The sequence below is a fragment of the Balearica regulorum genome, chromosome 6 (genome assembly GCF_011004875.1).
Source record: "Balearica regulorum gibbericeps isolate bBalReg1 chromosome 6, bBalReg1.pri, whole genome shotgun sequence".
NCBI classification, from domain to species: Eukaryota; Metazoa; Chordata; class Aves; order Gruiformes; family Gruidae; genus Balearica; species Balearica regulorum.
This window is the reverse complement of record NC_046189.1, coordinates 16469268-16494380: the sequence shown is the minus strand read 5'-3', so window position 1 is coordinate 16494380 and position 25113 is coordinate 16469268. Positions and strand designations below refer to the sequence as shown.

General features: G+C 38.5%; 1 protein-coding gene across 1 annotated transcript in view; it reads left to right on the top strand.

Annotated features, from left to right (window-relative positions):
- The window catches only part of ITGA4 (integrin subunit alpha 4), a 39516-nt gene that overhangs the window by 2074 nt on the left and 12329 nt on the right, over positions 1 to 25113 (top strand). Inside the window, exons 3-16 of the mRNA XM_075756502.1 lie at positions 5271 to 5377; positions 5476 to 5605; positions 6919 to 6986; positions 7641 to 7770; positions 11287 to 11372; positions 11728 to 11787; positions 11880 to 12017; positions 13017 to 13128; positions 16126 to 16220; positions 16600 to 16690; positions 18055 to 18100; positions 18466 to 18620; positions 20518 to 20672; positions 23879 to 24028. Of these exons, the coding sequence (XP_075612617.1) occupies positions 5271 to 5377; positions 5476 to 5605; positions 6919 to 6986; positions 7641 to 7770; positions 11287 to 11372; positions 11728 to 11787; positions 11880 to 12017; positions 13017 to 13128; positions 16126 to 16220; positions 16600 to 16690; positions 18055 to 18100; positions 18466 to 18620; positions 20518 to 20672; positions 23879 to 24028 (1523 nt within the window). The remainder of the gene's footprint in view (positions 1 to 5270; positions 5378 to 5475; positions 5606 to 6918; positions 6987 to 7640; positions 7771 to 11286; positions 11373 to 11727; positions 11788 to 11879; positions 12018 to 13016; positions 13129 to 16125; positions 16221 to 16599; positions 16691 to 18054; positions 18101 to 18465; positions 18621 to 20517; positions 20673 to 23878; positions 24029 to 25113) is intronic.

The window sequence follows — 25113 nt, the reverse complement described above, 5'->3', positions numbered from 1 at the left end:
CTTAAGGAAGTAACTTGATGGGCTTTTCCTCAGTAGCTTAGGGGATTCCAAACGAAATGGTGTACCACCAGAGATTTTTGCAAAATATTTGTTTCCCTGAGTGCTAGATGACATCTTTACATCACTGAAGTAATGTCAGCAGTATTTCGGAAGCTAAATAGATACTGAAAAGAAGTGCTCTGTTGTAAAACAGGTCAATGAGATCAGTGAAGAAGCCAAAGGCAGCTGCGGCACATGGGATGTAAATGAAGTGAGGTAGTAGCTGAGGTTTGTTAAGCCTCTGCCATCCTGCCGAGCAGTCACAGAAATACACAAGGGAACTTGCAATTGCAAAGCTGAACTTAATTATCTCTTGTCTAAGTTGTTCAGGCTGTCAGCAACTTTTGGACATAATGGTTTTATCCACGCTCTGTCTTTCAGTCAGTGACCTCCTCGTTCTTCTGCTTGGATTCGTGCCAGTGACAAGTTTGGGTTCTGATCTCATAGAATAGGGTAATTTCCTTGGAAAAATGTGCAGGGATATATTACATTGCTGGGACAGGCAAATTGAGAAATAGCTATTTCTGTCTTTCTCTTAAATACTTGAATTCACATTTATTTCAGTAAAAGAATCTTTGAGGTAATAAGTTTCTAATTATGAGTCTCAGAAATGACAGGCAATAGAAGTGTGTGACAAGAGGCAATAGAGTGTGTTTTTACGAATGTTGGGCTGCTGTAATGAATGAGTGTGAATTACTTACGCATATAAAAATGTTAAAACACTTTGTTGCTATTTTTCACTAAAGTAGCCTTGAAACTGGCATAATTAATTCATGAAGGATTCGTGCACAATTAGGAATCCTCTGATCACACAAAACTACTGTTGTATTTTTTGTGTCACACGTTCTTACTTACTTCCTCAGTAGAGAAAGAGTTGCTGGGAATAGTCCTGTGCTGCAGGTCATCCCAGCACCTGGAAATAACTCATCCAGGCATACTTCAGAGAATTTTAATGTTGTTCAAGGTGTTGTAGGGGCCTGGGTTGGTTTAAGAGCCGAGAGGAGCCGTGAGATACACGAGCAAATCTTTGTCTTCCTAGCCCTTCACTGGCACTTTTAAATCTCTCTCTGATTGCTGCATAGAGGAGTACTTCTGTCAATGCTGTCAAGTATTCTTCATTGCTGATTTATTTGTATTTGGAGTATTTTTAAACAATGACTTATGTCAAACGCAGAGGCTTGTCATCAAGCTGTAGGCACAAATACAAAATACAGTGCTTCAGGTTTATTTGGAGCACCGAGTGTTTGTCTTCTCTTAGTCTTTTGAATTTCAAAACTTTGCCCACATCATAGTCATAGACAGTCATAGATTATTGCAGAGGAACTTGCACAAAGTTCTTTAGACATTTTGACCTATTACATTTTGGACTTGCAAAACATTACAGAAATTCTGCAACAAAATTGCTCTCAGATTTGCAACATAGTGATTCATTGTCTAAAAATACAGGAAACAATTTATAAAATTTACCATCCAGTCTAAAAAAAAAAAAAAAACCAAAAAAAGTTTTAACTACAAATGTACACAGTGAATTCAGTGCACGTTGCTTAACATAAGGCCAGAAGGCTCTGTGTGCAGTTTTAGCCTTCCGCTGTTCCTTTAAATCCCTGCTACAATTAACCTATGAACAAATTGCCCTCTAGCTCCCCCAGCTGAATCATTACAATGGAAAAGTGAACAGTTAATGGTTCTCCCCAAAAGGATGGCCTGTGTTTGTTCAACTTTGATTTCAGTAAGTTTTGCCTTTGGTAGTTTCGCTTTTTGATCTCACTTGCATTGCTCATACCCTGCCAGTGATCTCTTCTGAAAATACCGTACTATTCCAAGGAAGACAGGACCGTCTGGATCTCGGTCTGTTACAGAGTTAGGGAAACAGCTGGCACTTAACTAAAATGTTTTGGGTAGAAGTGGTTTGAGGGACATAAGAGGTATAAGACCTATATAATCTGTGAAAAGAGAAAAGATTGCCCTCGATAAATGAAAAAAAAAAAAAAAAGAGTCTGATGAGGCTCTGACATCTAGGAGCAGAATATCAGAAGGCTTATTTTCTTTGCAATAGACTTCATCATTTTAATCAATTAGCAATAGGACCAGAGGAGTTCTGGGAGGATAAGAAGGATCATGGGAGGCTGTTGGGCATGGAAGGCACTGGAGCAAGTTACATAAAACTGGTTTCTCAGATGACATTGCAAACATCTGTATTAGAGTCCTTGAGGCCAAAGCTGGAAGTGACTTTATAAGTTGTGACCTTATTTATATGCAGTTGTGCTGTTTCTGTGGATGCGTGCAGCAGGGATTATAGCAGAAGTGTATCTTCCAGCTGTGTAACGTACGCAGGCTGGGCAATTACTTATCTCTCGGTGACTTTATGACAGCGCGTGCTCCTTTTCCCTGAGGCAACCAAGCTGCCATGTCCTCTTGAGCTTATGCAGTGCTCCTCTCTTGCTTGTGCAGAATACGGCATTTTCTCTTCTCATTTGATAAAGCTTTTATAATGTCATACCCAGAGCAGGGGCTCATCACCGTGTCTGGGATGTCAAGCTCACACTTCTCTTGCCCACAAAGGCCTATCATGACAGTCAGAGAAAGAGAGGAGACATAAGATAGCAGGTTAGCAGAGGGCCAGAGTGAACCTGAATCACGAACATGTGCTGAAGCCAAGGAAAAGGGGAATACAATCCAACGAGCATGAAGGAATGGTGGTGCTTTTTTTCTTGTTACGGACCTCTGAAATAGGCACAGGAAAGAAGCACTGAGAGGATCAAAACTTCCTCTTATCTCTCACGTCATCATTATCTAGTCTTGTTTGACTTACTGATAGAAAGTCTCAGCCTCTAGAGATTTAAATTTATGACACTGGTCTTCTCCACTTCTTCCATTTCCTGCAAATCCACATACACTGTAAAGCAAGTCCCAGGTAAGTCATTGTCGTAAGAGGATGGAAAGCATTGGTAGAAGGGATTTACCAGAAATGCCTTTTCTGATTTAAAGGAGGATTAATTCTTACATGTGAGACCGTAATGGAATTTTGTTTTCTGAGGAGATTTCAGTCAGATTAACATGGTCTATAATTCATACAAACCATGGAAGTGTCTCCCTTAGGGAGTGAGGAGTTCTATGTGACATAACTCCAAAATTAAATTCCAGACCTGTGTCTGAAAATGGTATATATTCAGTACATGGAAGTTCATGTCACTGACATTAGCCAGGTAGGAGAATTTGGAAGCTTATTCCTTAAACCTCAGAAACTGAAAACCTGCAAAAAAATCAACTTATTTTTAGTAGATTTTTAAAGTAAGGCATTTTACTTCGTGCTTGTCTTGGAGTAAGAGCCCGCATATTGTTAATTACTGTTCCTGAGGTGACCTGCAGGCATTATTAAATTACAGTAACATAAAATCTCTTGGCCCAAAGACAATTGAATGTGATGTTATTGTGAGTGCTAAGGTTAGTTCCTGTTTACTTGGACTTTCCATAATATTTACCTGATGTCTTAGGGAAAGGGACACAGGGGAGAAAGTGGTAAAGAAGAGATGAAGGAGGCTCAGATGCCTCTTGACCCTGTGAAGAGTATTATTTTTGGAAGAAGGTAGAGTACAGCTGCGATGCGCAGGGTGTGTTGTCCTCTCTGCAGTACGGTGGGGGATTCCGGACTGCACTACTCTGGTCTCTCCATTGGAGCAGGGAGAAAGTGTGATGTTTGGAAAAAGAAGTGGAGAGGTATTTCAGAGCAGAAGAAATCAAGGCTCCAGCAGTTTCTTCAGACAAATGTTAATTGCTAGGCCTGTCACAATACAGTAGGGAACAAGCTCTGAAATAAGGATGGTTATTGGGTTTTAGTCCTACAAATGCTTCTTCTGGTGTTTTCTTACCGTGTGATAAAGAATTACCTTTATTCCATTAATCTGATATTTTCTCTCAAAAAGGCTATGACATGCTAGGTATAAAATCATGTAAGTCAGTGTTGGTTGTGATAATGTTTGTAGCAAAGCCCACAGTCATTCATCTTTCTCCTGGCTACTGAATAGACTAGGTGTATCCCTTTATTCTGTTTCCATACTTAATCAATATTGTGCAGTTGTATGTCCTGTAAAAGGAATTCAACAAGTCCACTAGATTAGGAGTGTACTTATTTAAACTCTCTAATGCATTGGGCAGTAATAAATTTCAACTCTGGTTGTGAGCACAGTTTGGGAGAGTGGGGGTTGATTTTATTTATTTTCCCTATCAAACCACGTCCCTGTCAGCCCTGGCACTCTGGTCTGTATTGGTGCCCTCTTCTGGGTAGCTAAACCCCCTAACCCTCACAAATTTCGGGTTCACCAGTAGCTGCATCGAATCTGGGAAACTCTTAAAAACTATGCAAAAAAGCTTGTCAAATGACATGATGTGTTTTCTTCTAAGAAGTGTTTTCATAAACTCTGTCATACTGATGCATAGAAAATAGTGGTTCAATGATTTGGTTAATGCTTATTCATATGAACATCTTAAAAATGAAAAGCTTGCTTTATATAGCTTAGAATACTTTTAAATGTGTAGCTTCTCTTTACCATGGGTACCACAACTGCTTTCTAGAAGGAAGCGAATGTTTGCTAACTCGGCAATAGTGTATCCTTTTGAGGGAGTGAGTTAGAAGAAATTTCACTGTGTTCTCTAAGGTTTTAAAAATTAACTCTCCTTAAATAAAAAAACACCAAAGAGCTACTGCTAAACAATTGCAACAGTGCAAGTATACACAGGACGTGCATATATAATGATCTGACACCCCCAGTAGGGATTGCAGTTATACGCTCTCTATTTGATAACCATTTGCAGTAGAGATCGTTTTAAGGTCTGCTACCAATAGATAGGGAGTTGGAGAGATGCCTGCTTTAGGCCTGAGTTTAGGTAGCACTCACGGGTATTACTTGTGTTTCCTATGAACTTTTAGGCTGAAGAACACTTGCAAAGCCAGCGCTTCATTAGATTGAGTATAATGGCACTTTCCATCGTAATGATGGAGAAGCCAGTCCTTTCTGCCAGCCTATCGTGTTCTGAACCAGGCTGTGCAGTCATACCTTTGTTCAAGAAGAAAGTGAAAAGTCTAGGTGGCCTATGTAAGGCAGAGACAGAGGTCAGGTCCACCAAACCTGAGTTACTGCAGTCTCCCTGTAGGGTTCTTGGGTGCTCCTGTTACTCACCACGTGGCCCTTCAGCTTGTCTCCCTGTTCAGAGCATTGGTCTTTGTGTCCTAGGCAACCCCAAAGGAGAGCACTGTGGGAAGACTTGTTTGGAAGAGCGTGATAATCAGTGGCTGGGTGTCAGCTTATCAAGGCAGCCAAAAGAAAATGGATCTATCGTTGTATGTATTAACTGCTGGAGCTGCGTGTCTGTTTGTCAGACTGCCTTTGCCTTTCTTATGCTTCTGTGTCAAACGTCATCTTTGTTTTTTATCCATAGGCTTGTGGACATAGATGGAAAAATATCTTTTACATAAAAAATGAACACAAACTCCCATATGGTATTTGTTTTGCTGTCTCTTCTGATTTTCGAACTGAACTGAGCAGAAGAATATGCCCATGTTATATAGGTAAGCAGAATGCTTAGGTCCTTTGTAGGGAAGGGTAAGACACATAACTGCACGGTGCAGAGCTTGTGAAGAGCCTGTGTTGCTCTGAGCAGGCTTTCTGCCAGCCAAAGGTTTGAAGATTGAGTGCTGATGATGCTAACAAACTTATATCATAAGTTGGGCTCATAAGGTGTTTATCACTTCAAAGAAAAGCTGCTTTCGACAAGCAAAAAATTAGTTTAAATAGGGCATCAGAATACTTGCTCCTTGGATGACTGAAGGATGTGTGCTTCTCAAAAGTAGGCCACTAGAGGATATCCTTCCTTCCTTTACTCTGTCATTTGCTTGCTTTGCTCAGGAGAGTGCCTCACAGCAGAGCAGTAGTAATACCTGCAAGTGATTGTTGCTATCCACTCCTTAGCCTTTGATGCAAAGCTGCTGTGGTTCCTCGACGCAGCGTGTGTCTCTGTTCCTTGTCTCCTGCCAAGGCTGCCACTGTGGTGCGAGACCTTCAGTGGTCCTTCCTCAGAGGGCTGCAGGAGCAGAATTAGAGTCAATATCTGAAGCTATCAAACAAGTCCATCCCTGCCTTCTCTTTCATACCTCCCTCCCATCCAGGAGAATGATCTCGTGACCCTGCCCCTTGCCAATGCAAGGAGGAGTTGACAATCTGGTCATTCCGTGCAGACCGATAGAGCACGCCATCAAACGTCCCGCTGCTGGCTTCAGAGACTGATATGAGCATTGGTGAAATCATGCTTTTGTCTTCGGTGACTTTTTAAGTGAACAAATCTATGGATGAGATGAAGGGAACCTGGATGGAAGGCAGTTAGGAAAGAAAAGCAGGAAAACAGAGCTGGGAGAGTTGGCTGTAAAGACAACTGCTAAGGATGGTACATACCAAACACAAGCCCGTCGGAGCACTGGTGGAACAACTATCAAGATGCATAAGCCTGTCAGTCAGATTATACCTAAATTATACAGAGTGGAAGAGAAGAGTTAAGCTTGTCTAGCTGTGCTGCTCAAACTATTTGTGCTATTTCATTCATGGAACAATTTAAAAAGAGAAGTATAGCCTTTAAATTCACAAGATTTCAAAGGAAGCTGTGATCAAGTAATACACAGTGCTTTGAGTTTGGTACAATAATATATGGAAGCTAAAGGCTATACAGTGGAAACCAGTGTTTTTAGTTTTATTAAAGAACTAAAAACAAACATTGTTTTGTTTTTATTTTGCTTTGTTTTAACTTGTCTCAACTTCTGTTGAAGACCTGGTAACAAATTCTGAAACTACACGCTTCTCACCCTTTTTAATATATCTTGCCTGTTCCCAGATCATGTGCGAAAGTTTGGAGAAAACCATGGATCATGCCAGGCTGGAATGTCTAGTTTTTACATTGAGGTGTGTATTAAAGATACCAAACTTCTCTCTTTGTGTGTGTGTGTGTATATATATATATATATTAAAAAAACCCATATATTTATATATACATATAAGTGTGTATGTAACTGCAAACATTAACACTGTCTTTTTTTGTGGATGGGAAAAATCAGACTTTTCCCATTTCTTTTTAACTGTATCTTGACAAGATTTGCATGATAATTCCCAACTAATACTTCTACTTTTTATTCCCAAGAATACTTTTACACCTTACTAAATCCAAAATTATTTTTCATCTGGAAAAAGAGCATGAATATAACAGAGTATAAAGTTTTGTTATTCTCTTTAATCTGTTTGATGTAACATTAACACTAATAATGCTTACCTTCTTGCTTTACAGAATAATCTCCATTTCACCCTAAGATAATGATTTCTAAAAAAACCTCTTTTGAGAGGTTTTGTTTGTTAAGTTGTTCACAGCTCAAAGTTTTTAATAACCATATCTTTAGAATGTCTGAAAAATGCTGTCTGTGACTTAGTGGTAGTCCCCCAGTACTGAGCCAGATGCAACTCCAGTAGCATTTCATTGACTAAAGAAAAGCATTTGATTTGTTTTGCTTATCTTCATGAATATTTAAATATGAATAACATGGCTTTGTTTTATTTTTCTTTTAGGACTTAATTATAATGGGAGCCCCTGGATCATTTTACTGGACTGGTTCTGTTTTTGTGTACAATACAACCGCAAATACAATCCATGCTTATACTGATTCAAATAACCAAGTGAAATTTGGCAGTTATCTAGGTACTTAAAAATATTTAATACTTTACAAACACATAATTCAAAGAATTAGCTAAATAGCTGATCTTGAAGTGAGTGCACAGTGTTTATCAGTGCTTTCTTTATTAATCCCAGAAGCAACACTTCTAAAGATGTATTCTGATTTTCTTAAATATTATTTAATTATAAGGCTTCCTCTCTCTTCTTTTTACATAGAAGCTTCTCAAACTTGGAGAAGCTGGATTTCTGTTTTTATCATCTCTCCACTGAGTTTCTATCGTTTCTTGATTTAGAAGGTAGAGACATGCTTCCGGTTGGCAATGGTTCACACTGCACTGCTAAGGCTGAAATGCTGCCAAGGGGTTTCATAGCAGAAGACATAATGATTTCACATATAACAGAAATATGAAAGATTGGTTACAGTGAAAACTGCAAGGAAACATGTCTTAATTGCGTTGTCAGTAAGGGGAAGTATTCCATGATCTTAGAGACAGACTTGCCTCCAATCATGATTTTTTTTTTCTTTATTCCAACCATATCTTGGTCTGGATACAGGGAAAACAAAGCTTATGTATGAATGTCTGCAAAGAAAGCCAGGAAGCTCCTACTCATATACCTATATCCAAGTAATTAGCTGGATTTAGTGCTAGAATTTGTAGGGATTTTGCCAGAACCATCAGCAGCTTCAGTTTTCTCACCACACACTAAGAAAAAGCTCGTCTGTCCTTCCTGAACTCTAAAACAAGAATATTTTTGCTTGTGACCATTGGTTTTTGCATTTTCCCATTTATAGATCCGGTTCACGTGGATAAATATTTCCTGTTTCTGATTTCAGTCTTTTGACAATAGGAAGCAGGCATACATTATGAAATAACTGTTGTGAAATACAAAGTGGCTAACACTTCAGAATTCAGTACAGAGCCTTGCAAAGGCTGCAGTTGGGCTCTGCAGGAAAGTCAAGCGAAAGAGATGCTGGGTGGTAAAAGGTGATCAGATACCCAGATCACTCTGGTTAACCAGTAGCATTTCTAAACTTTCATGGGACAAATGACAAACTTCAGAGAATGCTTGCTGCAGCTTTCCAGTAACAATCAGCAGAAAAAACATTGCACATGTCTGGGTTAAAAAGCTCATTCCAGATCTCTGCTCCTACAAGTAAAAGAGTGAGAATTTCTGTAAGGAATGAGTCAAGTCATTGCTAGCCAAAAGCCAGATATAGGCAAAAGGGTGAAAGCTTGCATAAGGGCTGTGCTGGGGAGGGTGGAGGGAAAGCCTTCCTGCACATGTGTGGTCTCTTAGTGCCCTTGGCCATGCAGGACTGGAGATCAGCTGGAGTTTGCTTCACGAACACTTCTCCAGTGGCCTGGTGCGACCGTAACAGCCAGCACCTTGGCAGAGCCACGTGTCCCCTGAATGTGCTCTTCCTACAGAAAGGGACCATTGGCTCAGCTGTGTGTCGCTCTAGTAGCAGTGTGATAAACCTTAAATTTTTGCATTGTTCCAATTAAACCTCCGCTTCATTCCCTCATAATAATGCATAATGTGGTTGAAAGAATGTAACAGTACCTTCCCCTCCCTCAGCTTCTGTTCTGTCCCATCTTTGCATTGTTTAAGGCCAAAATCTATTTAGGGTTAGTTCTGTTACCAAGTGACTTGAGTGTGAAGACTGAGTTTGCCTCTCCCTTAACTAATGAACAAAGATATCCTTACCAAGTGGTGGAACTATATTGTGACCAGAGTTTAATTCAGTACATGACTAGACGTAATTATCTACTTACATTACGCTTCTTCTGGCAGGGACTGGGAAGTTGGCTTCTTTATTTACATTTTTTCATTAAATTGTCAAAGAGTAATAATCAACAAATTAGAATTTGCAGGAAGAGTGTGCTAAAGTGTCGTAACATTTTCCATAAGTTAGAAGAAGCAAAGCTGTTTAAGTACCAGACAATTAAAGAAGGAAGTTAGAAAGAGAAGCTGGTAATGTGTAAGGTTTGGCTGTATTTCCTTGACTACTTCAGAGTATCTTGGAGATTACTAACTGACTTCTTTAAAAGGAATTAGAGAAGTCAGTCTTTCAAACCAGCTGGGTCTGATGAGAGAGTAACCTTAGGTACTTAACGAACTACATTAAAGAAATCACGAAGTAATAGGTAGCCTCTTCTAGGAATTTGAGAATGGCAAATGACGGTTCAGAAAACTGCAAAACTGTAGTGATTGTAGAGAGGAGAGAATTCTGAGGTTAGAAAAAAAAATTCATTTGACTATGCCTTTGAATTTAAAGGGTCAGTTATGAAATTGCCCTCCCCCCTTCCTCCCTCCAAAAAATTAATAATTAACCACAGTAAAAAATAGGTCTATCTGATTACTATGCTTTCTTTCAGTGTGTTTGACTTTTTGATTTTTCTGGAGTTTGGGGTTTTTTTTAATTAAAAAAAAGTTCATTAGAATTACCAACATTTACACTTGAGCAAAACCAAAATAACTAGAAAATAAAGGTCAGAGGAGGTAAACTAAGGTTTGTCCACTTAAGCTTAATTTTTTGTTGAATAAGTAAAACTAGGTGTTGACCTTTAAATGATAAATTGCCTTGTGCACCTCTTTTAGCTTAAAATATGAAAAGAAAAAGCTGGCTTGATGAGAACTTGAATTCTAGACAGTTGTCTTCACAGATGAACAATTTAAGACTCATTCCCATCTGATCCAAGATGAATTTTCCATTTTCCCTGTACACTGTGAAAATCAACAGTCATTCAATAAATGCAAGAGTAGCAGAATATGTTAACTGTCTTCCCTGTTTCGACTTAGCCATAATGTATTTTGGAAAGAGTAAGGATGACTTGTGTAGCTGCAGATTAAGGTGTTAGCCTTCAGTTTGCAATTCTGTGGCTGGATGTCTGCACCAAAATATGGTATTGTTTGTTAAGAGCTGTCTCCACATACAGAAGTACTTTGTTCCATAGATTCATTTACAAACGCTGATGCAACTTTTATGACATAGTCAAGCTCCAGTTTGTTGCTGATGTTTTCATATGCGTATATGCACAATATTCTCTGTGTGTGTAGTATGTGTGCACGTGCATATAAGTAGCACTACGCTTCATTTTTCTGCAGTCCAGTTAACAACAATAGTCAAAGAGTAACAATTGAATTGTTTCCACATTGCACTGTATGGACGTTTGATCATTTTTATTTGTATTACGATATGGACCCACTGAACAATTGTAGAATATGCATTAACAGAAGATGTTTGCAATTTATTTTATTGGCTTCTAAAGTGTGGCAGATAATGGAGATCCTGGGAAGAAATGAGTGTTTCTGACACTTGTTTCTGCTTGCTGGAACTTACTGTTTGTATTGATCTTTTGCTTATATTTCAGAAGTTTTCTCTTCTGTTTTCATTGCTAACTTGCATGAGGTCTGAATGTCAGACTCACAATAATTTGTGGTGTTGACAGCTTTTATAAGTCATGCTCCCCCCCCCCCTTTTTTTTTTCTTTATATAGCATTTCCAGTATTGAATAGTGCATTTCTAATTGGCAGGATACTCTGTTGGAGCTGGACATTTTCTGACATCAGCCAGTACAGAAGTAATTGGAGGGGCTCCCCAACAGGAACAGACTGGTAAAGTAAGAGATTGTCTATACTATTGGTTTGAAGAATATACTCCCACATACTCATCCATGATTTTTGAATTTTGATTAACGTATTAAAGACAAGTATACACACACACACACATATATATATATATATGATTTTTCATGGAGAGAAGAGTCAAAGAAGGTATGAGGGAAGATAGCCTAGAGAATGTTGCTGTGAACTATGGTGTTAAAGAAGGGTACAGATAGGAAGTAGTAAATAGCTGTACCTTGTGATACTGTGTGCCGCTTTGCTGATTCTCTAGCACGTGCTGTAGAGAAAGCACAGGAAAGTATTTCAGATTTCTCTTTGCTGAACTCCACTTATATTTTCTTTTCATTTTAGGCATACATTTTTAGCATTGAGAAGCAACTAAATATTCTATTTGAATTAAGGGGTAAAAAGGTAAATCTTTCATACTACTTTTCTGCACCTTACAACTTGAACACGTCTTCCTCAAAATTAAAAAAATAATGTGATTTCTTGTTTGCACACAGCTTGGTTCTTACTTTGGAGCTGCAGTTTGTGCTGTGGACCTGAATTCAGATGGCCTCTCAGACTTGCTAGTTGGTGCTCCAATGCAAAGTACCATCAGAGAAGAAGGAAGAGTTTATGTCTATATCAATTCTGGTTCTGTAAGCATTTTCTCTTAAAAACACATGGTAACACAGTCATTCTAGTATAACAAGCTAAGAATATGGTGTTTCGGGATATAGGAGAAACAACTCCAGAAGCGCAATGACAATCCCAGCAGGAGGGTGTAGCACGCCTGCAAAGGCTAGCTGTATAAACTGTAACGCGTCATTACTTACGCTAGTGTTAGAACTGAGGAGACTGGTTTTCTTTCATGGTAACTTCAGGCGGTGACAGCCTGCCACTACAGCCTCTTCGCAAGCTCTCCTCCGTTTCTGTGCTTACCGCTGAACTGGCACGTGAGGAGCAACTTGCTTAGCACTTCAGAGACAAACAAGGAATGAAAGATTTGTGTGCAGTTAGTGGTACCAGTCAGGAAAGAGACTGGTAGTCCTCAGTTTGGCAAATAAAGTAGCTGGGCGGATCATGCATTAGAATTATCTTTCTTTTATTCTTTTTAAGGATCAGAAGTGAAAATATAATCACTATTTTTGTGTGCTTTTGGATTTGCCTGGCTTTTTAAATTTTATCTTAATTTCTTATTTCCGTTCCTTCTCCCCACATTAACACATATTTATTCTCTTATGCTTTTAATTAACATTTTCTTAACATGTTTTCCCCACAGAGAACTAAGTCACTCCAGGATACCTACAACTAACTAAGGCACACACAAGAGCTTTGAAGCAGCTACTGTTTACAACCTTTTTAGAAAACAGTTTTTGCAGAGCAGTAAGCCCCTGTATTCTGATATAAGCTTGCTGCTGCTTACAGGTGTTTCCTGTGGGAACACATTGCTATTTTCTTTCTTAAAGAACAACTTCCTTGTACTTTATTATTCTTATACTGAATACTGTTAAATGTCTTTGGTAGTGCTCGCTTCTGCACCAAGGAATTCAGTAGGGTTATATACTGGCTCCAAAGCAGCTTTAACATTTTGAGTAATATCCCAGGTCACCTGGAAGATGCTTTGTTAATGTGCCATTGACTCTGTTTTCCTTCAGGAGGCAAAGATGGTAGAACTGAATATAGAGCTCAGTGGGAGTGACTCGTATGCAGCCAGGTTTGGAGAGTCCATAGCTAATCTAGGAGACATTGATAATGATGGTTTTGAAGGTAAGTATGTTAAAAAAAAACTCCCTGGGTTTAATTCTCTCTGAGCAGTGGACTGTCACAATAAACAGGAGGATTATGGAAGTCTGAGAAGACTTTCAGTTGGTGACTTGACCTTTCTTTTCTAGGCCACTGAATTGAAATACAGCTGTTTCATGGTCATTGATGTGTAGTACCAAGAGATTAGGTTCTGTCACTTTGTTAAAGAGCATGAGCATAAGGTGATAACATAGTCTGTACCTTTGGGTGCCAGACCTCAAGTGGAATCCCTAATCCTGTTTTAGACATCTGAGACAATGGTTGGGGAACAATTTTGCAATTTTGTAACATCATAAATCAAAATTAGACATCAAGATCTGCTTCTGTGTCACCAGTAGGAAGTACTAAACACATGGGGATATTGAAAACAACCTGCAGGTTGGGAGACTATTGTGGGAGTACTTCCCACTCAAGCCCTCAGATGATTCATGAATTACCTAGCATGGGCTCCCAGTGGGGCTTGGACGGAGAACAGAGGGAAGGACTTCGATGGCTATGCCCAGTAGTGAATTGAAAATGTTAATGGGGCTCTGAGGAAGCTTTTTCTTCCTCTTGTCTACACAGGAGGATCTATTTCGGGCACATAAAGATGCCTAAACAGAAACTGAGAATATCCTCCCTTCCTTCCACACCGCCCAGGCTGAAACACCTTCTCTAAATATGATGAGATATGGGCTGAAATTTCCATTGACGTTGTTCAGGTGGAACCTGCTCAGGGGGCAGAGAGATTCAGTCTCCAGACTTGTGTCTAACTTCTGTAATAAGCATTAAAGTAATATACATTGAAAAGAGAATGTCATGTAGAAGTTATAGATAAAGGGCGTTTTAGTTGAAGAAAGCAGATGAAAGGATGCAAGATGTGTTAAACCATCTAGAATGACTCTTGTGGCCTTCTACTTCCCTTCCGCTTCCAGTCAGGCTGCCTAAAATGTATTTGCTACAGAAAGCCCCATGGTCTACTGCTCTCAGCTTCTTTCTTTCCAAGCCCATTCACACTGGCTGTGCAGGCAGCCCACAAAAACACAGCCGAGTGGGAGACCCCCAGCTAGGCTGACGACAAGCAGAGGAGACCTGGCCCAGTGGCTTTGTTCATCTTGTTGTGGTTTCAAATAGGAATAGCCGGTATTCCTGTCTGAAAAACTGGCATGTGCTCCCCTCCAGCAGAAGGGCAGGCACAATAGGCTGTGTAAATGATAAAAATTCAACAAGCATTTTCTACTGTTCAAAAATTCATTAACGGTTTCAGTTTTTCCATCATCAAAACTTGGACTGTATGCAGGAGCTAATATCCTTTGTGCAAAAACTGTCAGCTTTTTCTGGGCTGTATCTTTACCAGGTCCATGTCTGTCTTCATGCTTCTGAATTACCTTTTTTATTTGCAATTACTGTCCAGGGTCTCCTTTCACTGTTCCCTTTGTCTTATGTTCTTGGTCCTGTTCCGTAACCTGCAAAGCTTGGAACAGTCATTCTCTTCTTATCTGGTCTCCTTTTCCATAAAGTCCTTTTCCTTTTTTCCCCTCTTTTGGTACCTGTTCCTTGAACTCTTGTTAAATTTCATTTCTCCTGTTTTGCGTTACCTTCACAATTTTATGCACAAGTTTCAGTTTTTGCCCCAAAACATTTTCAGACTCCAAAGGAAAAACCTTTGGGTTTTTGGGATGGGGAACAGAGAGGTAAAATCAAATTAATAGCAGCGTGGCAAAGCAGATGTGTGGCACGGAATATAATGTATAACGGGCATCCTAAAACTCAGGGCGAGGTGGAGCAAACAAGTGGATTAGCTTTTGAAGGGGAGCAAAAACACTGAAAAGAAAAACTGGAGGCAATATTAAGAGTGGCCGTAGGAAAAGAAATTTTGTAAGAAAAACAGCTGGAAGCAAAATATAAAGAGAAATTGGGTGTTAGAAACCATTTGTAGTAAGTAATAAAAAAACACAGCAGAGCCAACTTCTTCAATGATCTAAACTATCAGTATCAGCCCTGTGCAGATAATAGTGTACCTGTTGGTGTAGAATCTGACCTCCTCAAGAACACGTGTAATTTTAATCAGCACAACTTGGGTGTCCTGTTTTCATCTCACCAGTAAAGAGACATAACGTATTTTGTGAGTTTTAGTCACCAAAGTATGGATTCGATCAGCAAATTGTTCAGTAAAATCAAATCATCAGAGCTTTGCTTTTCTCGTGATTTTGGTTTGGTGCAGCATATGGTAGTTCTGATTTGCGGATAGTTCAATTTTGCTTATTTGCGAATGAAAGTTCACAGTTATTAATTTCTATTAGTGCATTTCAAGATGATGTAATTCATCTCCTTCCCCTCCACTTTTTGGTTAACAACCCCTGGCTGTTTGAACCATTGAACCAGGGGGCCTTTGGGTGAGGGCTGATGGGCTTATTTGTTTATGTGTTGCCACACTCCTCTGGGATTAAATCATCTAGGCATAAAACTTATCCCCTTGCACAAACCAGCTACCTTAATTTCTTGTTAAATGCCTGTTCAAGCCTGTTATCAGCTGTTCAGGACATTTCATAGAAAATAGTTCATTTCAGACAACATAATAAGAGTCCTCCCTGTGTTTCAGCGATTTAATCCACGTGGGAAGAGCAGAGTGCAGGAAAATCATCATTCCAGGAATACAAGGCTTTTTTATTAAATACCATTGTCATTTTGGCTATTCTCCATGATAACCTCTTAAGGGTCAAATTTAGTATTGGTAGGAACAGAGTTTGTCTTGAACAAAATGGCTGTATTTGGCCGAAAAACATAGTACTTAAGGCAGAGTCGGATTACTGAGCTGGTCTGTCTTGGTTATGTTTGCTTTATATCTATCTTCAGCACTTCTGCTGAATTCAGTCAAATAAAATTGGTCTGGCATTGCATGCATCACGATTTGGCTTTCTTTAACTCTTCCGTGTTCATGTTTCCTAGCCAACTGATTATGGTTAAATTGTTTTTCCACAGATGTAGCAATTGGGGCTCCACAAGAAGATAATCTAAAAGGGGTTATATATATATACAATGGCAGGGAAGATGGAATAACGCCATCATTTACACAGGTATGCTTTTTCAATGAAAAATAATCAATTCAGAAAAAAACATAAGTTTAAATTCGAGAGGGTTTTTACTTCATGTAACACTCAGACCATCTGAGGTACTGTAAAAGACTTCAGAAATTTTTTACATAGTCTATAATTTCCAGTCATAATATAATCTGTAAGTGAAAAATAAATTGGTTTGGAGGCCTCAGACAGGGTTTATGTGATATAACATTTGCAGTAATTGAGGAATATTGCTTTCAGAGCTATACTTTAACAGGTAAGAATGTGACTGCTGTTAACAGCAGGCTGGTTGTGCTAAGATTTTTCATTGGGTATTGTAACTCAAAGATCAGCTTTCCAAGGATAATTTTCTCTTCTGTTTCTTTCTCCTCCTCAGAGAATACAAGGACATCAAGTCAGTAATTCTTTAAGCATGTTTGGACAATCCATAGCAAGTGGCATTGATGCAGATAACAATGGTTATCAAGGTGAATTAATTTTATTTTTCGTTTTTAAAAGAGTAGAGATTCACAGGGAACAACCCTACTGTGCCACTTGTTACTTTTAACAGAAGCAAAATCTATTATTAAGATGACATGTCACATCTTGCATTTTGGGAAGGAAAAAAAAAAAAAGAGGTAAAGCTGACACCAAGCAGTCAGTTTTCACGGTCATCTAACTATTATTTCAGGACTGAGAATGGTGTAATAGTAAGATCGTAGCACACAAGAGGAAGAAAAATGTGATTTTTGTTTATACAGCAGCCATCTCATCTGCTAACGTCACGATGAGAAAGTTTGGGCACTGGCAGCAGTTTGTTGTCCAGACTAGTGTGCTAACCTAAAAATCTCACTGGTTTTCCCATAGTCTTGAATTTGCCAGGAGTTGCTGGGCTCTGTGACTCTCAGCTTGTGTGCATGCGTTAACCTGAGTCAGGGCTCGCAGCATTGCGTTAAGACTCTTGTGGAGTTCTTGTGGGCATGACACTGAAGTGCTCGTTCAGTGTAAAACAACTTAGCTGGTTCCAAGTATATACTCATTGTTTTATATGCGTTGTCAAAATATGTTGACATTATGCAAGTAAGCGTTATATCAGGTCAGGTATTGCTTGTCCTGCCCCTGTGGGTGTAAAAGCACAACGTTATCATGAGCTGCATGTTGTGTGCTCTGGCTGTGTCAACAGAAACATTAGCCAGGTTAATTTGTCATGCTGGGCTAAGAGGTAGTGTACAAGTAGTCTGCTGTCAGGTCACCTGTTGTTTTCTGATCTGGGAGTCACATTCTCAGACCCTTATATCATTTAGACTCATCTGACGATTCACTTGCTACCTCATTTGAGAGGTATATATACTGTGTATATTTCTTTCCTTATTGCATGAATAGTTTTCAGTTAGTTCAGAATAAATTAAATAATTTTTTTCTATCTATCTCTAGGTATAATTTCATACATATAATATATATATATATGTAACTGAATAGTTTATGTATATGTGTGTGTATAGTAATATTGACTATTTGGATGAAAAAGAAGGCAAGTACCTCCTATTTAGCTGAACTGGCCTTCAGTATCAGCCACTTCAACGTGGAATAGAAATCAAATCATCACATTACCAAATATCTGCAAGTCCAGCAAATTCGCATGCAGGGTTAATGGACAGTGGACAAATATTTGAAGAATCATCTTCTAGAGGGAGAAGAGCACCTTTGAATATTAGTATATGCCTTTTAATAAAGGGCAAACGGTGTTTTAATGCTGACCAAAAGGTGAATATGCTACAAAATGCTTGGACCTGAGAAGTAATTCCTGTTGACAAATTATGCTTATTTATCTTTTGTTGTTGTTGTTGTTCAGATGTAGCAGTTGGTGCATTTCTCTCTGATTCTGCTGTGGTGCTGAGGTGAGATTGCTACATTTCAGTGCTTTCAAAGACCGTACAATTTAACTATTATTTAATGCAATTTAATAAAACTCAATAGTGTATTTTAACCTTGTGATATTCTTCTTGGTGTCTTGAACTTCAGTAGTCATTAGGCTCTAGAATGCTCTACAACTGAAACATTTACGTAAACACCCTGAAGAAAAAGAAAATATCATTCTGAAACTTCTTGAGAAACAAATAAATGTGCATACAACTATTTAGATTCTGAAAAATGCAGATAGCTTAAAAAATTATAATTAGAAAATACAAAAATAGGTTCTGTCAGAGATTCTGTAAGCTATTTCTGAAGTGCTTTGTGAACATTAACTCTTTTCTATTCTTAGAACAAAACCGGTGATAATTGTTGAAGCGTCTTTAAAACATCCTAATTCAATAAATCGAACTAATTTAAACTGTGTGGAAAATGACCAGCCTGCCATCTGTATGAATTTGAAGATATGCTTTACCTATACAGGACGAGAGGTACCTGGTTATATTGGTAAGCTACTTGGAAAAAATTCCAGTATGTGTATTCATTTTAAATGCACCTATTTACAGAATAATACTATCGGTATTTAGTGAACCATTAGTCTGAGTTCAGTATAAAATGAAAAATTAAGACCATGGATACCTTTTTTAGCTCATAATTACCCTATAATATCGAGCCCTTACACTTGGATTCAATGTAGAATAACAGCACATCCCTACTAGGACTGCTGGAGTTACGTGGCCTAGAAGAGAGAGTGATGTTAAAAAGGTGAGATATCGTGAGGACGCAGGTAGAACTCCACGTTGTCTGTTGCATCAACGACGTAATCTAAAATTTTGATGGCAAATGGTTTAGACAAAGACTACTTTTTAGCTAGCTAGCTGGGTTGAGATGCTAAACAGTTGAGTTCAGCTGCTCACAACCATTTAGTAATATTTTCACATGGGTTTTGCAGCAGTACTAAACCAGTACCGTCATAGATAGCCTAATTCCGGTACCTGCATTAACGTAGCTTACAGCAGTGCGATTAGATTCACGCTCATACCTTTGAACTACATTGTAACGATGCCATTCAGATGGTCCCTTTCATAGCACCATAACAACTAGATCCGTCACTTCGATAGGTTTGCAAATGAGAAAGTACGCCGTTAGGGTTCACAAAGGAGAGCACGCTTGTTCTGTGAACACTTTGTTTTGCATAGTTCCCCAGGGACCATGTTCTGTTCTGCGCAGGACTCAGCAGCACTGTCTGTCAAGTTTGTCTGAACTTTCCACATGCAAATGTCTGGGCTGTTGCTTTGCAATTAGGTGGGGAATTAATGGTGGGTGAATGTCTTGTCTTAGTGTAGAATCAATAGGGTTACTCAGCATGATACTCAGCTGTCCTCTAAGAGCGGTCCTCCCAGACAGGGACCAAACCACAGGGGACTGCTGGAGGATGCAGTCTTCCACTAAGCAGTAGAGAAAAGCCATTTTCTTCATAAAGCAGCTCAAGCACCTGATCGTACCATTATGGAACATTAGGTGAAAGAGAGGGAGTCCCATCAAAATCACTGAAAAATAGATCTTATTATATTTTATATAATGCATATTTTGCTTTTGGCAAAACCTGATATTGCTTGAAGCAATATCTATTGGAGGGAATATTCATGGTGAACTTACTGAAAATAATTTACTGCCTAAATTTAACGGTATTGCCTGGGTGCTTTTAACCTACTTGTCATGTGCTATTTGTAAACTGCAAACAGCCCTGCAAATACATGGTATATAAAATTATATTGCTTACATCTTCTGTATGACAATATACAATACCCTTTAGGAACACATTACAGAGAACACATCTGACGATGAACGTTAAAGTTTCAAGTTCAGATCTTTTGAAATTCATATTTGTTGTGAAAGATGATCAGTCAGACTGCGTTACCCTTGCTGGATTTGGACATAAGAGTTTTCAACTTAAATAGAAAAGACTAGATATCCTAACTCAACTTTTGGCAGAGATTAGGAAGTAATGGATCAATAATACTCTGAAACTTACTTGCAATTCCTTATCATAGCAATTCATGCTAACTTAAATAGAAAAAACTGTGAAGTGAAACAATATTTGTCAGTATCTGTTGACTTACCTGTTTGTTGAAATTTACTGTCAGCCCTTTAAGTAACTGAAGCAGGTCTTCTTTAAAGAGTTTCTGGTAGAAAACTATAAATTTAACTTGACAAAACTATCCCTGATGTAGTTAGATATGGATTTATGTCAGAGAATTTTTAGGCGGAGCATTTCAAAATGGATATTACGGAACATACTTAAAGGAGTGAGTCAGAAGATGTAATTTCTGTCATAAATCCATTAAAATTATAACACTTAAAGGTTTTATAACTTTTATTTTCCCTGGGTTTTATTTTGCAGTACTGGTTTATAATCTGAGTGTTGACATGAATAGAAAAGCAGATACACAAGCAAGATTTTATTTTTCCTCCAATGGAACATCTGATACCGTCTCAGGAAATATAAAGATTTACAGCAAGAATCTTGCCTGCAAAGAGCATCCAGCATTTCTGAGGGTAATGTAATTTTCAACATGCATTGCCTCGTAAATCCTTTTTTTTTCTTCGAAAAGCATACTTGCTGGAAAAGAATCTGCTTTGTTTACAATTGCATCACATTTTGAAAGTAAAATATTTGTGTTCGTAACTTCTACAGTTAATATGTTTTAATTCTGATGCCTTCTCAGCTTTCTGTGGGGAAGTCAGTGGGTCTGCCATCTCTTACGTCAGTGAGAATGTGCATAATAATAATAATCACAGTGATGAAGTAGGCCATGAGTGTTCATGACATTTTTTCACCCTTTTTTATGGATGACAGATCATAGATTGAGGCCAGTTTGGAGCAGCCAAGAAGATACAGTGTAACATACGTATTCTGCTGAACGTTTCTGATGGAACTTTCTTATGTACTCCTTAATGCCAAACCTTTAAACTTGTAATTACACAGAGAAAATATTTATTGTGTTTTGTCATTTGTAACTATTTCAAAGAACACATGTATGGTCTTGTTCCCCTTTTTACTGTGCGTAGACAAGGTAAGCTCACCTGATAAGAAAAGAATCCATTCTTGATCCATAGGAAGTGAAATGAAGATGATTGCTAGAAGAGAGTCTGTAGTTTTGAGGTTATAGTCTGGTCTTTTTTTGTGAATTTGTTGCAAGGAGCCAAAGGCTAGCGGGTCCTGAAGAAGAACACTTGCTTGGAATTGTTTGATTTCTCCCTGCAAGGCACGCATGACTCAGCAAAGGAGACAGAGAATCAAGAGGTGGAAGTGAGGAAGACCACTCACAAGAGTCTCATGAATGAATTTAGAGCTGAACAATATAAAGAATGTGCACTGCACGGACAAAGTGATCCCTCCGCTTACAAAAGTGAAGCCTGCACAGATGTGTCTTTCTCCTGGACATGTCAACCTGAATCCTGGACCACATTAGTAGTGAATGTGGTTCCAGTTCTCTGTCTGTGAAGGTGCGGAGACAACTTTGTTGTAGAAGGAATCTGCTGGTAGAAGTGCTTCAGAGGAGAAGCCGCAGAGGGAGAAGTGCTGCCAGGGCAAGTGTGGCTTCAGCAGGAGCCTGTTGGAGACCTGCAAGGTGTCAGCTAGCCAGGAAGGCCTGTACCAACACCAGTAATAGAGATGGTACCAGCTACTCCGCAGAAGGAAGTTGGCTGTTGGCTTCTCCACAAGTAGAGTTTGATCCAACAGCAGCCATCCTTTGAAATTAAGGATGGTACTGACTTGGAAGTAAGTTAGTAAGAATCTAGTCAGTAAGATCCTAACTCCAATAGTAGTCTCAAAGTCACTGTTGCTCTGGAGGAGATGAACTGTCGTATTCATCCTTGATGTATCTCTCTGAGGGATGAATGAAGGACCTGTCTTGAAAGTAAAAACAACTGCAATCAGGACAAGGATATAATATTTTTAAGGCCATTTACTGGACAAGAAAAAAATAAAGTGATTCACTCTATCAAACATCTTAGAAGCTTGCCTATTCCAGCAAAAATTTTGGAGAATAAATGGGAAGAACTTGAAGCCCTAAACCACAATCAAACAATAAAAACTAGTGGATGCAGAGAAACCATGTTTTATTAAACTCAGAAAAAATAGATTTATCTCCTGTAAGACCTTATCTAAGGGGGAAAAGAATTCTTCAAAGAAGTACTAAGGATAGGGAATATGTAGATATAAGGAGAAACAAGGGTAGTAAAATAATGGACTAGTTTGCCTAGCCTTTTCTTTAAAATCCTCAAGGTAGCAATTCTGTGACCTTCTGAAACAAACATCTCTTAGGATGACTGGTGCAGTTGATCCTGCACAGAGGCTGGGAAATAGACTTAATTTTCTAGAGCTACAAAAAACCTGCAGGGAAAAAGTCTTTCACGTATTTTTCTTCTTCCTTCCTTTGGCTTATTTTTTTGTTTATGACACCATTAGAAGCCAATTCTTCACGATAAAGCTTCAGGGTAGAAAGGAAAGCTTATGTTATTTACTGGAAAATTGCCCAGATACATCTCAACTGGTAGTTGCACCTAAGTGAATGTTACTTACAGGAGCAATGGCAAATTGCCCGCTTACTTGTAAGAGTTTTTGTAAGCTGAAAGAGATCTGACTGACAGCCGACCTTGTACAGATTGCTGTACCAGCATCATAAGGTATTTGTGTAGGAGGAAGGATATGATTTGGCTCATCGCTTCCTATAGTCATCATTAGTATTTTTTTCTCCATATAATTCAATTTTATTTTTAATTCTTAATTAATAGCATTATAAGCATCTCCTTCCACCCACTGAGGTTTCTGTACTTGTGTGAAGCTCCAAAAGTTAAGTAAGTGTGAATGTCTGTCAAGTACAGTCCTTGCAAGAGACCATGTACGTTTTATGTATTTTGAGTAAAGACTAATTAATAGCTAATTAGTATAATGGCAGTAATATAAAGCAGATGCAGAGAAGACCTTGTGGAAAATTATTATGAATTAGATAATGTGTGATTTGGCCAAAGCAAGCTTGCAGATAAGAATTAAAGTAGTGGCCATGTGGAGGAACAATCAGTCTCCTACACTTAGGGAATAATTTAGTCAGGTTTGCTATTGTTAGTACTTGGTGCTTCAAGCTGTTCAGTTTTCACAAGTAGGTAGTTTGGGCTCCGATCCGCAACATTCCTACACAGTCAAGGCTTCATGTACAAAATGGTCATTTATTGTGGAGTTTTATAATTTTGATACAGAACAGGAAATAGGGAGGCAGAAAAGTAAAATGCAGTCATCACCTGATTAGTGGTACTGTGGGAGAACTCCTTGTGATTTCATCCAGGAATACCCATGCGTTTTGTCTGGCATTATCACACTGATTAACTTTCTCCATTTTAGCCAACCTTTGCCTATTTTTCTATTTGGGCAGTAGAGCATTTCAGAGGTGTGTAAGGCAGTATTATTAGCAGAAATAGCTTCGCTATTCAGTAAGACTTACTTTAACAAAAGAATCTTCCACTGAAATACCTGATGCTGTCACTGAATGTATTATGCTTTTCTGCGTTTCTAATTACCTCTTTCAGCGAGAAAGGTGTCTGGAAAAGTATATGAGCCACATGGCATATGAAATTATTTTACATGTAAAAAATTAAGTGTTCCTGTTTAAGTTAGTTCTAGGGAGCCTTACAATCTTTAAAACATAAGCATACATGTCTTGTCTTATATGATTAACTCATTAGGTTTCCAATTTTCATAGAAAGATGTAAGGGATATCTTGACTCCTGTACATGTTGAAGCAAGTTATCATCTGGGGCATCATATTCTACAGAAAAGAAATGCTGAAGAATTTTCACCACTTCAACCCGTTCTTCAACAGAGGAAAGAAAAAGATGTTATAAAAAGCAAGGTTAGTGTCCGAGTTCTTTTTTTTCAAATGCAGTAAGTAAATATTCACATTTTAATCTTCAGTTATAAAAAGCTTCACAATCCATGGCATGTGAAGGAATGCATTTTCCAGACCAGCACCTAGTGCCTGGATCTTAATTAATAAACCATCATACTGAAAAATGCCTAATTTTTTGCTAATTAAAAAAAAAAAAAAATCTTTGCAGAACTGGTAGACAGTTTGTATTATGATTTTAAAAAAAAAAGGTATCTGCAAAGAACTTGCAAGAATATATATTGGTGTGAAATTCACTCTTTGAAATAATCATTCTTTTTCAACTACACAGGATGCGTCACTTTCCAGTATAAAATTGTTCTTTAAAATTAATTCTGTGTTAAATACACAATATCATGTTGGTATAATCTTGAAGTGTTTCTTGCTGAAATATTAGTTCTGTGAAGCTATTGCAGGTTTTCAAACACAAATCGGGGGGGGGGGAATAAGAATATTCTGTATCCTTAAATGACTATGAAATAAAGGGGTTTTTCCCAAAAAACCTATTAAGAATTAAGAGACTTTTACTCTGCCTTGAGCAAAAGTCAGGATGCTCTGAATTTTTAACTACAAAGTGGTGATAAACATATTACAACTTTTCACAAACGGTAAGCTTGATGTAATTCAGATACAGTTGACTATCAGAACTCTCGAGATATATAACAGCTCCTTGTAAATGGCGTGCTTTTCCTTTTCATCTTCATTCAAAATTTTGTTTTCAAAACCTCAGAGCGAAATAGGGTGTCATTGAATATAGTGACAGAAATGTGCTCTATAGCATACTGATAACCAAGGCACGGACACGTGCAATTCATGGCGTATCTACTCTCATCAGACCTCACTAACAGTAAGGTAACGTTTGCGTAATGACACTCTCTTGCTCAAGTTAATGTGCTGTATCGTGGGAGAGACTGCAGAGACCTGGGTTCTGGTTCCTCTAAAACACTCTGCCGTGTTCATGGACTACTTTCAAAAAATCAGCTGAACACGCACCCACTGGTTTAACTGTGAGAGACCGAGCCTGGGAAGCCTCTCTGTTGTTGTTCTGGGAG